At 36.7% G+C, this 16,334-nt stretch overlaps 1 protein-coding gene across 1 annotated transcript; it reads left to right on the top strand.

Moving 5' to 3' along the window:
- The first annotated feature begins 284 nt into the window (after positions 1–284).
- me3 (malic enzyme 3, NADP(+)-dependent, mitochondrial) lies at positions 285–8,971 on the top strand. Its single transcript, XM_048193418.1, has 15 exons — positions 285–504; positions 1,216–1,400; positions 2,050–2,183; positions 2,312–2,461; positions 2,638–2,713; positions 2,784–2,945; positions 3,332–3,435; positions 3,674–3,783; positions 3,918–4,015; positions 4,468–4,581; positions 4,791–4,896; positions 5,981–6,123; positions 6,613–6,786; positions 6,905–7,003; positions 7,940–8,971. The coding sequence occupies exons 2-15, from the start codon at positions 1,221–1,223 to the stop codon at positions 8,099–8,101; spliced, it is 1,812 nt and encodes a 603-aa protein (XP_048049375.1). The 5' UTR covers positions 285–504; positions 1,216–1,220; the 3' UTR covers positions 8,102–8,971.
- The last annotated feature ends 7,363 nt before the right edge of the window (positions 8,972–16,334 follow it).

The following is a 16,334-nucleotide window of genomic DNA, read 5'->3' as shown; positions in this document are numbered from 1 at the left end:
TATTGTCCTAACCAACCCCTAGCCCTAAACCTACCCATTGGTAACCCTGTTAAAATATTTAAAGATGGCGCCGTCACAAACACTAGGGTCCTAGAAATGCAGTCTAGAAGATTGTCCACACAACTTAATTTATAAGAACATGTTTGACGTGCACGTACACGATAAAGTGTCTTTTTATTCAGTAAATGTAAAATGCAAACGTTTGAACAAACAAAAAGATGTGGGAACGGCCAGACAGGTCTACAAATCTTCCGTTTGTATGGAAACTCCGTCACTCGCATCGCCTCATCCTATTGGCCACTTCTGTCCAAATGGGGGCGGGCCCAAGGCGAGAGCTTTGGGAAGCGAAAGCGTCAATGTCAAACAAACCTGGATCGTTCATATCTGTGGATTTCAACATCATCTACAGATAACGCGTGTCAGTGGAGACAGGCAGCAACAGCAGGTCAGCGTTTGGATTCAACCTAGTGAAGCAGAAGGTGCCGGTGGACTGGCTGTTCTCAGGTACGCGCCTTTGCTTGTAAACAAATGTCTTACAGAACAATGACAATGCTGAACCTCTCCGTAATGTGCATTTGGCCTCAAACATTTAATTTTGTTCAACTGAAGAAGCGTAGGGAACATCTACAGATACAATCTACATAATACAATACATAATGCATGTGTGTGACTATTTGTGTTCCACCTAAAGGCCTTGTTTACAGTTGGAGAGGACGAAGTTGCTGGACCTGCAAAATTTGTATTTATAATTCATTCTTTGCACTGCGACAGCCCGTTATAGTAAAATTAATTACCATGGTGACCACATATGATTGCTATAAGAGTTATTCTTATTACTGTAAAATTATTTTGTTGGATTATCAACTAACATGTTACAAAAACCAGCTTGAACATCTAATGGTTGGATTTTTTGCTGCTCTAAGGTGGTCTACAAGCTGTAAACCAGAAATAACTGTAGCCAGATGCAAAAACTGTTTAAACTACCTTACTAGTTGGTCATCTAACTTTAAAAGTTACTAAAATATGTAGATTAGTCTAATTTGAATCTGAAAAGACTGATTACCTTGGTTAACTGCTTGTTGGTCAGACAGTCTTAACATGGCTGTGTTTATGTAACTTGCCCCTGTTTTTTTTTTTTTTTTGGCAGAAACCATGATTACCATAATGAAATTTCCAAAAGAAATCTCTCTGAACCCGAATTCTCTCATTTTGCAGGAATCATGAACTCTATCTCGGGTAAGAGTGCGCTGGCTTTGTGCAGGGTTTTCTCCAGTCCCCTGTCACTCTCTCCTGCTATCGTAGGGGCAGTGAGGGTCTGTCACACAGGTGTGAACTCCAAGGGCACCGTCTTCACCAAAAAACGAGGCTATGATATCACCAGGAACCCCCACTTGAACAAAGTAAGCATCTTTAGTGCCCAAAAACTCTGCAGACATGATCTACGTGACAAAGCAGGTACTAGATTATCAGCAGCCAGTGCTTTGATGTGATTTTATAACATTTAGTAATGCCAAAGTCCCCAGAGATAAGAAAATATGAAAGTGGCATTGTGAGATCTTTAATCTGAATGCAAAGTCTGACCAAGCATTATGAAGCATCGAGGGGAGGTTATGAATCAATGCAGATTTGCAGGATATGACTCAGGAGTTTTGCAAAGCACTTTTGGATGGGTAGTGGAAATATGTAAATGTTTTTTTCACATTCTGTATCCTGTTTGCAAAGACTTTTAAGTCAGAATAAGTTAGGGGATGAGGAATGGGTATAATTGAAAAGTGTAAAACTTTAAAGCCATGATGGATGGAAACTGTTAGACGTAAACAGTGAGTGGAGAATCTAACAGGGGAGGGTGGCCATGCTTGCTTCCCATTGGTCAGAAATAAATAGATCCAACATGTGATGCATCTACCCTAAGCTGGAAGCTTGCCCTAGTGCAGACCCACTTGCAGGGTGATAATTTGTATTCCAACCAGACTGTAGGAGGAGTGTGCAGTTTTCTTTTACATTTGCAGCTGACACATGTTGTTAATGAAGTTATGGTGCTGTTAACAGGGCATGGCGTTCACCCTGGAGGAGAGGTTACAGCTGGGAATCCACGGCCTTCTTCCTCCCTGTTTCCTCTCTCAGGATGTCCAAGTGCTTCGTGTCATGAAGAGCTACGAGACGCGCAGTAACCCTCTCGACAAGTAACCGAACTTCGATTGAAACATTCTTGATAAACTCGGCCTGATTAATGCCAATGAAAAGCACAGTGATGACACTTTTGTTGGTTCATTTCCCATTAATACTCAAAATAACCATTCTAACTCTGCAGATACATATTGCTGATGACCCTACAGGACAGGAACGAGAAGCTTTTCTATCGTGTGTTGACCTCTGACATTGAAGAGTTCATGCCAATTGTCTATACTCCTACAGTTGGCCTGGCCTGCCAACAGTATGGCCTTGCTTTCAGAAGACCAAGGTGAGGTATATACATTCTCTGGACCTGGAACAACTTGTTTAGTGAGACCAATTCTGAATAAAATGCTTTATAAACACACAGACCAGTCCAACCAGTTTTTCTTAGCTGCAAGAGGAAAAAACTGAACATATAAGGGCCACGTGATTTCATCTGTTTTTTGTTTTTTTTCCCTTTAGAGGACTGTTCATCACCATCCATGACAAGGGGCATATTGCCACCATGCTAAACACATGGCCAGAGGAGGACATTAAGGTATGTGCAGTGTGATTAAGTGTCATTCAGTGCCAGTAGATGGTCATTTCATTGTTATGTGCATTAATAGGCCATTGTTGTGACGGATGGAGAACGAATCCTGGGCTTAGGAGACCTGGGCAGCTATGGAATGGGCATCCCAGTGGGCAAACTAGCTCTGTATACAGCATGCGGAGGAGTGCCACCTCAGCAGTGCCTGCCTGTGCTGCTAGATGTGGGCACTGATAATCAGGTAAAATAAAATTAGCATAATTACACTACTGTTCAAAAGTTTGGGGTCGGCAAGTTTTTGTGTTTTTGAAGTCTCATGTGTGCACCAAAGTAGCACTTATGTGCTTAAAAAATACAGTAAAAACAGTAATGTTGTGAAATATTAATACTATTTAAAGTAACAGTCTTTTGTAACAATATAAATGTCTTCACTGTCACTTTTGATCAATTTAATGCATCCTTGTTGAATAAAAAAAGTTATTTCTTTCAGGAAAAAAAAAAAAATCTTACTGACCCCAAACATGGTAGTGTATACTCTGTAGTTTATATGTTTCATTGGATTTACAAACATGGTTGTCCTATTGTAACCCTGTTGTCTATTTTTAACACATGTTTGTTTTTGTTCAGACTCTCTTGGATGACCCCTTGTACATTGGTTTGAAGCACAAAAGAGTGAGAGGCAAAGAATACGATGACCTCATTGATGAGTTCATGCAAGCTGTCACTGACAAGTATGTTTAAACTTAAATTCTGAAATGAAAGATCATTTACTCACCATCATGTTGTTAAAGTCATTGCTTTGAGCTGATATTTTTGGTGAATCAATTGATCCAGTTCACAGATCTTGTATGAATGATTTGTTCATGAATCAGATGTGATCTCACTGACTCAATGTTTTACAACAAGTTAACTAGAGGGTAAGATAATGTGTGTTAAATACTCCCAAATTCTTTCTATCTTTTGTTTCAGGTATGGGATGAATTGTCTAATTCAGTTTGAGGATTTTGCCAACAGCAATGCCTTTCGTATTCTCAATAAATACCGCAACCGTTATTGCACCTTCAATGATGATATCCAGGGTAATTATGCACACTGTAATATCAAATATATTACACATGACTAATGATTTGCATTCTTTATAATGGAAAATTGTAGTCTTACTTTTATTAAAAGCCATAAAAGTGTTTGCTTATCTCTTTCTCTCCCTTTTCAGGCACAGCTTCTGTTGCTGTTGCTGGGATCCTTGCTGCTCTTAAGATCACAAAGAATAAACTCTCTGACCACAAGTTCGTATTTCAGGGAGCAGGAGAGGTAATGTGCATTCAACTGAAAGATACTACAAAATTTTACTGAGAAATAGCAAATACAAAATACTTACAAGCTTAAGACCCATTCACACCAAGGACAATAACTATAATGATAAAGATATATTTTCTAAAAATCTTTTTAAATATAAAAGAATAGAGTCCACACCACAGCTATAACGATAACAGAGTAAAGATATAGTTTTTAGAATGATTTTTTTTTTGACAGCTAATCAGAATCCATTTTGCTTTTAAGAGCTCAAGCATTTAAAGCAGCAGATGTCAAACCTGGAGTGTGCAAACAGAATAAACAGAACAATATTGTCCGCTGGTGTGGACACTAATATAATTATTATTATCTTTATAGTTATCTTTCATGGTGAGAATTGCAAACTGGCCTTTACACTAGTTATTCCAGGATTATCAGATGTGTTTGGTCTGTGTCTGTCATATAACCAGGCTGCCTTGGGCATTGCTCACTTACTGATAATGGCCATGGCCAAGGAAGGTATACCTCATGCTGAGGCGGCCAAGAGGATTTGGATGGTGGATTCCAAAGGCCTAATTGTCAAGGTAACAATCAAACCCACACTAGCTTGTCTTTTTTGGCATTTCTTTCATTCAAGCTATATTTGTCCTCCTACTCTACATCTGAATATACAAATGCATGTAGGCTTAATTGAAAATGTCATTGCATAAATTACAGCAATATACTGCATTTGAACACCTCCACAATTAAACGTTATACCAAAACTGTTATTTTGTGTCATTTGGCCATTTAGGGCAGAAGTCATCTGAACCATGAGAAGGAAGAATTTGCACACGAGCATCCGCACATAAAGACTCTGGAGGAAGTGGTGGAAACTATTAAGCCCACAGCGATAATTGGTAAGGAGTGTTTGAATCCATTCTATACCAGTTTTATAATTTTAGCTCCATTTTTAAACTACCAAAAAATATATATTTTTTTCAGATTGGTTGGTTATGAAACTGAAGGATTGGAGATATTTCTCCCCTGTCTCATGTTTTATAGTTAGAATGGTGCTTGGTGAATCTCATAGTTTTTATTTATACTGTAAGAATTGCAATGGCATATTGAAGCCATTAGGGGGCATAAAGACATTTAGATTTTTACAAAACTCAATATATTTCTGTTAATAATGTTAAATGCATTAATTTAGAACCCCATGACATTTTACTTTGTTTTCAAAACCCGTATTTTTCTCAAAAACAAAATTTATGTTATTAATCTTTTAATTATTTTGGCAAAGTTTTATATTCATAAGACAAAAATAACTCAAAAGAAACCCTCATATATTACATTTTATAACACCGATCTCACAATATATTTTGAAACTCTTTCAAACATGAGATCACAAAACAAAAAGCTTATAAAAACAATACAAATTCTGAAGCTTTTCAAGTTCATATAACTGCCCTAATAATATGTAGTACTTTGTATTCTTTTTTTTGTAAACATTTTCTTTTTGTATTTTAGTTATTGTTGGTACTCTTTGTTTTATATGCTCTAATATGTATTACAATGTCTTATTTTTGTCTTGTAAAATAAAATAAAAAAAAGTTAAATGCATAATACTTTAACTGTTTGAAAATGTTTTGGTATGAAGTTTGTCATTTATAATGAAAAATTCTGTCATCATTCACTCACCCTCAAGTAGTTCTAAGCCTTTATGAATTTATTTGTTCTGCTGAACACAAAGGAAGATATTTGGAAGAATGTCAGTAACCAAACAGATCTTACCCCCCCCTTACTTTGTATTCTTTTTTTTGTAAACATTTTCTTTTTGTATTTTAGTTATTGTTGGTACTCTTTGTTTTATATGCTCTAATATGTATTACAATGTCTTATTTTTGTCTTGTAAAATAAAATAAAAAAAAGTTAAATGCATAATACTTTAACTGTTTGAAAATGTTTTGGTATGAAGTTTGTCATTTATAATCCCATGTACAGGTGTGGCTGCAATAGGTGGTGCTTTTACTGAGAAGATCATCAAGAACATGGCTACTTACAATGAACGTCCAATTATTTTTGCCCTCAGCAATCCCACAAGCAAAGCTGAGTGCACAGCAGAGCAGTGTTACACACTTACTGAGGTAATCCTCATTGAAATCAAATGAATAAAACTGGTCAGAGGGATGTTAAAAGGATAGTTCACCCAAAAATGAAAAATTCTGTCATCATTCACTCACCCTCAAGTAGTTCTAAGCCTTTATGAATTTATTTGTTCTGCTGAACACAAAGGAAGATATTTGGAAGAATGTCAGTAACCAAACAGATCTTACCCCCCCCCCCCCCATTGACTACCATAGAAGGACAAATAAATACTATGGTAATAAATGGAGGGTGAGATATGTTTGGTTACTGCCAAATATCTTCCTTTGTGTTCAGCAGAACAAATAAATTCATAAAGGTCTGGAACTACTTGAGGGTGAGTAAATGATGACATTTTTAGGTGAACTATCCTTTTAACTAATGGACTCTTATTATAGCATCCCATATAGCAGTTTTAGACTAAATGCTTCAGATCAGTTAAAAGGACGTGTGTGTGTGTGTGTGTGTGTGTGTGTGTGTGTGTGTCACAGGGAAGGGGCATATTTGCAAGCGGAAGCCCCTTTAAAAAGGTCACTTTGGCAGATGGGCGCAGCTTCTACCCTGGCCAGGGAAACAATGCTTATGTGTTCCCTGGAGTAGCACTGGGAGTCATCGCCTGTGGTGTTCGCCACATCTCAGATGACATTTTCCTTACTACAGCAGAGGTAAACGCACATGAATAGTAAACACGCAACAATAGTAAACATGAATGTTTGCTTCAGTAGTACATCAATAACAAATTTAATGTGAAAGATAAAATGAAGGCTTTGATTTCTCTTTTAGGCAATATCTGACATGGTTACTGAGGAGAATCTGGCTGAGGGTAGACTGTATCCTCCTCTGAATACCATCAGAGAAGTGTCATTCAAAATTGCTGTTAAGGTCAGTAACTGTCCCCATATCCAGATGATGATTACTTCAAGAACAGATCTCATTAGCCAACTCTACATTTTGGCACCCATAACAAATATGGAATGAGACCATGCTAAATTAAGAGATTTATTAATATAGCAAAGTAGGTTGTAAGAGCTGTCAGGTCAGATTTCAGAGTAAAACAGTGCTGTACAGTTACTTTTTCAGATGTTAGCACTACTGCTAGTGAACTAAAAAATCATTAGCACAAAATCTAAATTTATTAGCATACAGAACAATGTTGTTTTATTAAATTAAGACATTGATTCTTAGCCAACTCTACATTTTGGCACCCATAAGAAATATGGAATGAGAACATGCTAAATTAAGAGATTATATTATAGCAAAGTACACTACCATTAAAAAGTTTGGGGACTGTAAGATTTTTTTTTGGGATGCATTAAATTGATCAAAAGTGACAGTAAAAACAATAATGTAACAAAAGATTTCAATTTCAAATAAATGTTTTTGGAATTTTTATTCACCAGAGAATACTGAAAAATATATCCACAAAATATTAAGCAGTAAAACTATTTTGAACACAGATAATAATAATAATAAATGTTTCTTGAGCAGCAAAACAGCATATTAGAATGATTTCTGAAGGATTATGTGACACTGGATCTGGAGTAATGATGCTGAAGATTCCCCTCAACAATAATCAGATTCAAGCAAAACTTGAATGTCTACCAAAGATTTGATGCCATGAAGTTTGTAAACTTAATGGGATCAGTTATATTCCCTAAAAATCCCAATTAAAGTTATCACAAATGGATGAATTTTGTCTTTACACAAGTTGTTAATAGCAAACATGAGCAAATCTGTCACTGTACAATGCAGTAAAGCAATAACTTATTGTTCCCTTACTGTTTTATTCTTTCCTCCCAAACCCCTCTTTTTCTTCAGATTGTGGACAATGCCTACAAGCAGGGCACTGCCTCCTCGTACCCTGAACCTAAAGATAAAGAGGCCTTTGTTTTATCCCATATCTATAACTCTGACTACGACTCCTTCACTCTGGATTCATACAGCTGGCCCATGGATGCCATGAAGGTTCAGAACGTGTAGAATATTTGGACGCACCCTCTCTAAAGGGATATATTCATATCAGTCACATGCCTTATTTCTCAGTTCATAATCATCTGACGATATACACTCCAGCTCCAGGCCACCCGATCCTAAAACAGTAGCTGTGCCCACTGATTTGACACTAGATGAGCTGTATCCACTCCGGGCTAAAAGTGATAAAAGAATGCAGTGTTCATTCAAGCTCAAAATGTCTTTAGAACAGTGGCTCAGTATAAAGGGAAAAAATGCAGCTCTGTTCAAAAAGTTACAAGCACTTTCCCACTTAATCAAGCCTGTTTATCAGTGGTCCTCCTCTCCAGTATATTGGCTTATTGTTCTATCAGCTCTTTCATTTCTTTCTAACCAGTTATCTGCTCCAACTATTTAGTGCTCCTGCAAATGCAAATATCAGTATAGGGAGAGACGTTTTTGTACAAGACTCCCACTTGGAAATGACAGACTGCTTGGGTTGAATGTTTGTATGAGAAGGGATTTTTATTACGTAGGTAAAGTAGTTATCCAATCGACTCTGTGTGAATTGAGTCCTTTTGCAGTGGATTTTTTTTTTTTTTACAAGTTTCTCCTGTTGTCTACACCAAAGTTTGTCTAATTTTAAACGTATAATTGTCATGTAGCAATGAATACTGGAAATTGTTAGCTTGAGTGTATCTGTTTATTTAAGAGTCCACCTGAGAAGCGAGCTATTTGTCTCTGTTCATTGCAGCATGTGGAATTGTTTTTAACGTTTCTCCTAATTTCAGAGTATGCTTTGCTTATTAGTAATGCTTGACTATGAAATTATATTTTGAGATGTTCAAGGAGATTTTGAAGGGACAGTGACTTTTAAATAAACACTAAGAAAAAACCAAATGGGTTTTATGTTTATGAGATTGAGCTGGCGTCTTGGTCTTAGGCTTTGGACTGAGAGACATGGAGCTTCTATACAGTGGTTTTCTCTTCAGCATTTGTTTTTGGTTGCAGTCAAACTACTGTAGTGTTTTTTTAACTTTACAAAAATAAAAAAGAGAGCATACTAAAACTGCTAAATTGAATAACTGTATTAAATATTTCATTACAACTTTAACTTTTTAAATTTTATTTTATGTTTGTTTCCAAATATCATTATTATTCCTAATTAGGCTTATTATTTTGTATTTTACTGCTTTTTGTATTTATGTGCTTTCTGCGGATATAATTGTTGGTAGTGTAATTGTTAAGTTGATTTTTTTTTTTTTTTTATATTTATATTGGATTGTACTTCTACCCTTGCCATTTAATATATTTAAGATGTGTGAGGGAATTTACAGCGTTGTGGCAAAATTGTGTGCAAAAAAATCAAACATCCTGTTCAGGCCCTGTTGTATATTACATACAATCAAGGTGCAGCTCCAGCTTTGAGATGGTAGGTGGAAATTCCTGACATTCCTGGTTGACCGGAGTTTTAACATTATTTTATTTTTTCCCTGTGACAGATTTTGTAACTTTATTTTATAACAAAAGGATCAGGTCTTTAAAGCTGCAGTCCGTAACTTTTTTTTGGTTAAAAATTATCCAAAATCAATTTTTGAGTAAGTAGCCTACATAACCAGGCAGTGTTCAAAACTATCTCATTATCTTAGCTCGATTCACAACGGTAAGCTTGTAATAATGTTTTATAATAAGAGCGACATGGTGGATTTCCGCAGGAAATTCGAGCATGCAGCAGGTCCTCTGTGCGTCATTACGTCACGTCCGTAAACAGAAAGGAAGGAGTCCCATCCAGGCTAATCGGTTTTATCACGTGAGGATGCTGCTGGTAGCGGCACATTTATAGCATTTTCTCACAGCAGCTGAAATAATTAAACTTATTATTTTGATGGCGGATTGTAATCCAGAAAGGTCCAAATGACAATCATCAGTGATAACTGGAGATTCACCCGTAGTCAAAAAGCAAAAGACTTTGGACTGCGAGTGGCTACAGAAATTGAAATCTACAGGTAACGCTAATATACACATAGTCATGCAATGCTGATGTTGTTAACATTAACAATTTGAGAACAATATAACAGTAATAATAATTTGCACGGTTTGGCATGATCCGAGCTAAGCCATCGTTAGATTTAATCATCATTGGCAGCGCGATTTATTGTAGGCCTAATGCTTTTTTCCTCAGTTGGTCAGAACAAAAGTGGCAGAAATGTTACTTACATGTTCAGATGACATTTTCCAGTGAAAATTCTTATATTTGTCATACTTTCAAGATGTAGAATCTGTGATTCTGAAGTTCAGTATCCACACCGGTGCGGTGACTGACAGCAAGCATTAGATTCATCCGCGCTGACGAGCTGTGCCGAGGCACCACGCACGTACAGATAACTGTTCCGCATATGACTGCAATTGCAGGTTTCAAACAAGAGATGGCGACAAAGAGGAAAAATCGCGGACTGCAGTGGCCAACATTTTCAGTGGCTTCACCACAGAAATAAATAAATAAATAAATAGTATTTTAATAAATAATGTTATATAAAGACAAAAAACAGACAGCAATAAAATAAGAACTTAAGAACAAATGACAAGCAACAGCACAAATAAATACAATAGAACAAAGATACAAATGAAACATTTCAGATAGGTCTAACAGTATCTTATTAAAGCTTGTTGTTATTCGGTCAAGAACCGATCTGAGCATTTTTTTTTTCGTTTGTTCTTTAATAACAACAGCAGCAGGTAGGTATATTAAACTACTGTCACTTTAAGACCAAATACACGAATCTGACACACATCGGATTATTTTTAACTCATTAACTGTGCGTACGAGGATAGACGTCAAAACGTACGGAGCCCCTAAAGGGACATGGTGGTAGAAAAAAAAAATGGGAAGGAAGGAAATTTTACTTGGTGGTGGAAAAAAAATTTGGGATGGGAGGATTTTTTTTTTTTCAAATCTTTTGCGTTCTCTCGCAAAGATGTTTTGCGTTTCCTCGCAAAGATTGCGTTCCCTCGCAAAGATGTTTTGCGTTCCCTCGCAAAGTTATAATCGTTCCCTTGCTGAGCTCGGACAAACACTTCCTCTTTAATGTCCCGCTGGCTGGCAGTAGTGTTTTAGTTAGTAACATACGTTAATAATGCACACAAATAATGCGCGGCTCATAGAGTTTGAACTTGTTGGACTCAAAAATGAATGCAGTCAGTGCTTATGTCAAGCAGTTCGGTTGGTAATATATTCACAGATTCGAGCTTCCCGGATTAATAACTCGTGAGCTAAACGTTGTTAAAACACAAATGCAGCTACTTCCAATCATAGCCTAGACAACAAGCTACAACAACCCAATTTTCCTCAAATGTGTTTTATAATAAATTGGTCTCTAAGAGCAGGCGGCGGAGATACACGCCTGAAGGGACCGTCTGAAAAGTGCAAAACCCGAAACCCTTTTGCTCATTTTATATTACGAAAAATACTCAATAACTTCACTGTAACACACTGTTACCAAATTGGCACCAAATTCAGTTCATACATCACTGCTCTCCTGCTGGTTATAGGTACTACAACACTTAGTTTGGCAAGTAGCACTTAAAGGCCTTCTTTACACAAATGATGTTGGTACACAGCTTACATACAACAGCTTTTGCATGATAATGGCTTACTGGATTTGATGGCATTACAATTTATTTAATATTTTTACTAATAACAGTTAAGTTATTATTATATTATTTTATTTAATAATTAATAATCATAAACGTTATGCATTTTTTTTTTTTTTTTATCAAACTAAGTGGGTTTTGCACTTTTCAGACGGTCCCTTCAGGCGTGTCTCTCCGCCGCCTGCTCATAGAGACCAATTTATTATAAAACACATTTGAGGAAAATTGGGTTGTTGTAGCTTGTTGTCTAGGTTACTATGATTGGAAGTAGCATTTGTGTTTTTAACAACGTTTAGCTCACGAGTTACTAATCCGGGAAGCTCGAATCTGTGAATATATTGCCAACTGAACTGCTTGACATAAGCACTGACTGCATTTCTTCATTTTTGAGTCCAACAAGTTCAAACTCTATGAGCCGCGCATTATTTGTGTGCATTATTAACGTATGTTACTAACTGAAACACTACTGCCAGCCAGCGGGACAAAGAGGAAGTGTTTGTCCGAGTTCACAGCAAGGGAACGATTATAACTTTGCGAGGGAACGCAAACATCTTTGCGTGGGAACGCAAAACATCTTTGCGAGGGAACGCTAAACATCTTTGCGAGGGAACGCAAAAGATTTGAAAAAAAAAAAAAAAATCCTCCCATCCCAAATTTTTTTCCACCACCACGTAAAATTTCCTTCTTTCCCTTTTTTTTTTTCTACCACCATGTCCCTTTAGGGGCTCCGTAAAAACGTGCATTTTTTGACGTAATTTTGTGTGTATTCGTTTAAACGTGGTGCGACAAAAGAAAACTCAATTCAGTAATTGCGCATGTAGCCTACTGAATTGAGTTTTTCAGTTTAAAGCCGTTTGAATGTTTATAAAGACCGCAAACACGTTCTAGTACTTTCTAGTTTTTAACATGCGGATTTTGATACTAGTACGTTAAAACCGATAATGGACTCTTTTGATAATTGATGACTGACAATAGTGTTAGGCTCACCTTCCTTGTCCAGGTTTTTAAGGCTAAAGCAACGGTAGTAATCTGTGTCGCTTGCAGCCTCCTCTTTTGGTGAAAATAATCACTACACGTTTGCTCTCTTCTCAACCAGCAGGCTATGTTTGACTTTTTTGCAGTGTGTTTGTGGAATGTTTTGAACAGCTCCATTTGGGGACAGGACACCAAAAAAACCCGGACTGTCCTCAGAAAACGGGGAAATCTAGACAATAGTAAATTTTCATGTCTGGATCAAATATGAGTTTATAACTACCAATATATAATTGTTAACCAAAATAAGATCAAGGTTATTGAAATATTGAAATGAAACTAGACAACTGAGAATACAGCCTGAATTTTGTTTGTCGTTCTTACAGCAGCTGTTGTTTATGACACTTCACATGTGATGCTTAGCTCACATTCATGACTTCCTTAATAATTTAGACTTCTTAACCACATGTACTCTCACTTCTCAAAAAGCCAGTTACATTTTCTCTCCCTCTCTTTTTAGACTTCCGCTATGCTCAGTTTCAGTTAACTTAACCGTAACCTAAAACTCTTAACCCTAACATTATCCAACAATTTTAGAAGAATAGTCCACTATTTTTAAAAGGCACGATGGGAGATTAGCCTCTACATATGAGTTAACATTAAAAAAAAAAAAAAAATGCAGTACTAAAGATCATTCAACAGATGTTTAGACAAAAACACAATGGATGCTTAAGGTTTTTTTTTTTTTTTGAGTCATGATCAACATTGGATGATGGAAGAGAAATTTAAACAGCTTTAATCTTTAACCAAAATAATTTTCTCTCAGATGTCGCAATTAGATCTCTGATGACATGTTCAATGGTGCGATGGCGGGAAAATAACCTGTCCCCTCCAGCAACCTGTCACTTATATCACAGCAATAGTAAATAACAATCCAATCAATTCCAGATTGACAAAATCAAGTCCCGCCCTACTTTTTTTATCCTTAGTGAAGCTGTTTCACTTGTACATCATAATAGGGAAAATATATATATATATATATATATATATATATATATATATATAATCAGTTCTTCCAGGATTTCACTGGACTTTTTTCTGATTTCTGCGGCCTAAAATGCGGCGACTTTTTTTAAAATCTGCGGAAATATTTACAGCATTTCTTGTTGTTTAGCAGTAAAAATATACAACAGACAACATTCGTTTAACATCATTATACTTTTCTAACCTCGAGAACCACTGCAGGGCTCCAGACTAACATTTGAGGGCAGTAGCACCGGTGCTAGTTCACCCAAAAATGAAAATTGTCATTTATTACTCTCCCTCATGTTGTTCCACACCCGTAAGACCTTCGTTCATCTTCGGAACACAAATTAAGATAATTTTTGATAAAATCCAATGGTTCAGTGAGGCCTACATTGACAGCAAGATAATCAACACACTCAATGTCCAGAAATCTACTAAAGACGTATTTAAAACAGTTCATGTGACTAGAGTGGTTCAACCTTAATGTTATGAAGTGACAAGAATACTTTTTTTTTTTTTTTTGTGCCATAAAAACAAAATAATGACATTATTCAACAATTTCTAGTGATGGGAGATTTCAAAACACTGCTTCACAAAGCTTTACAAATCTTTTGTTTCGAATCAGTGGTTCAGAGCATGTATCAAACTGCCAAAATCATGTGATTTCAAGATAATCACTGTTTCATGACGACTTGTCATGCATGACCCATGCATCACCCTTTAATAGTAAGTTCAGAGACCCAATTTTCCAGCTGTAAATTACATTAAAATGGAACAGGACAAATGAACACAAAAACACTAAGTGCTATATAAGGCACATTAACGGACTCTTCCAATAAAATCTGAATAAACATATGGAGTATAAATGTCTTTTACATTGCATTTAGATACATAAAATACAACAGACATACAGTACTCTGCAAAAGTCTTAGGCACATTAGTATTTTCACCCCCAAAAAAGGGTTTTAAGCCAGATATTTCTATCATTTGCTGTAGTGTCAGTAGGAAATATCAGTTTACATTTCAAAACATTCATTTTGCTATTAATTGTAACAATCCAGTTATGTTTGTATGCTCAAGCAGTCTGACCACAGCCGGTGCTCCACACAGAGATCAGGGGCCTGAAGCTGGATTAGCTGGCTAGCCAGGTAAGTTTCAGACTAGTTTACTCCAATCCTGGGTTTTAGGTACCATGAAAGTGACTTGGCTTTTAGCTGTGTTCATCACAGCTAACCTGCTCCGGGGCAGGTTATGTAAATTGGGCCAATCAGGTGCTGGTCATATAATTAGAATATCGTGAAAAAGTTAATTTTTTTTATTGTAAATTATTTTTAAAAAATGAAACTTTCATTTATACTAGATTCCCTACATGTAAAGTAAAACACTTCAAATGTTTTTTTTTTTTTTTAATTTGTTTTTTAGAACGTACAGCTAATGAAAGTCCAAAATCCAGTATCTCAAAATATTAGAATATTTACATTTGAGTTTCATTAAATGACCATCCCTACAGTATAAATTCCGGGTATCTCTTGTTCTTTGAAACCACACTAATGGGGAAGACTGCTGACTTGGCAATGGTCCAGGAGACAATCATTGACACCCTCCACAAAGAGAGTAAGTCACAGAAGGTCATTACTGAATGTTTGGCTGTTTACAGAGTGATGTATCAAAGCATATTAAATGCAAAGTTGACTAGAAGGAAGAAATTGGGTAGGCAAAGGTGCACAAGCAACAGGGATGACCAGAAGCTTGAGAATACTGTCAAGTAAAGCCGATTCAAACACTTGGGAGAGCTTCACAATGAGTCAAATGAAGCTGGAGTCAGCGCATCAAGAGTCACCACACTCGGACATCTTCAGGAAAAGGACTACCAAGCCACTTCTGAAACAGAAACAACGTCAGAAGCATCTTACCTGGGCTAGGGAGAAAAACAACTGGACAGTGAACAGTGGTCGAAAGTCCTCTTTTCAGATAAAAGTAAATTTTGCATTTCTTGTTGGAATCATGGTCCCAGAGTCTGAAGGAAGACTGGAGAGGCACAGAATCCAAGCTGCTTGAAGTCTAGTGTGAAGTTTCTGAAGTTAGTAATGATATGGGGGGCCGTGACGTCTGCTGGTGTTGGTCCATTGTGTTTTATCAAGTGCAAAGTCAATGCAGCCATCTTCCAGGAGATTTTGGAGCACTTTATGCTTCCATCTGCTGACAAGCTTTTGTGGAGAAGCTGATTTCCTTTTCCAGCAGGACTTTAGCACCTGCCCACAATGCAAAAACCACTTCCAAGTGGTTTGCTGACCATGATATTACTGTGCTTTATTGGCCAGCCAACATGCCTGACCCCTGAATCTATGGGACATTTTCAAGAGAAAGATGAGAAACAGTCGATCCAACAATATACAGATGATCTGAAGGCTCAATAGTGCCTCAGCAGTGCCACAGGCTAATCACTTCCATGCCAACCTTCACTGATGCTGTAATTTGTGCTAGGAGCAAGTCATTTGCTGTAATATGTGCTGCCGACCAAGTATTGAGTGCACAAATGAACATACTTTAAAGAACTTGAACTTTTCTGTTTTGAAAATCCATTTTTTGATTGATCTTAGGAAATATTCTAACA

Source organism: Megalobrama amblycephala, linkage group LG6 (assembly GCF_018812025.1).
Source record: "Megalobrama amblycephala isolate DHTTF-2021 linkage group LG6, ASM1881202v1, whole genome shotgun sequence".
NCBI classification, from domain to species: domain Eukaryota; kingdom Metazoa; phylum Chordata; class Actinopteri; order Cypriniformes; family Xenocyprididae; genus Megalobrama; species Megalobrama amblycephala.
This window is presented reverse-complemented; position numbering and strand designations above follow the sequence as displayed.

Coding starts and splice junctions, on each gene's coding strand:
- me3 (XM_048193418.1), top strand. CDS start 1,221: ATGAACTCTATCTCGGGTAAGAGTGCGCTGGCTTTGTGCAGGGTTTTC. Junction 2,714..2,783: donor GGCCAGAGGAGGACATTAAG/GTATGTGCAGTG, acceptor GTGCATTAATAG/GCCATTGTTGTGACGGATGG. Junction 3,436..3,673: donor ATGCAAGCTGTCACTGACAA/GTATGTTTAAAC, acceptor CTTTTGTTTCAG/GTATGGGATGAATTGTCTAA.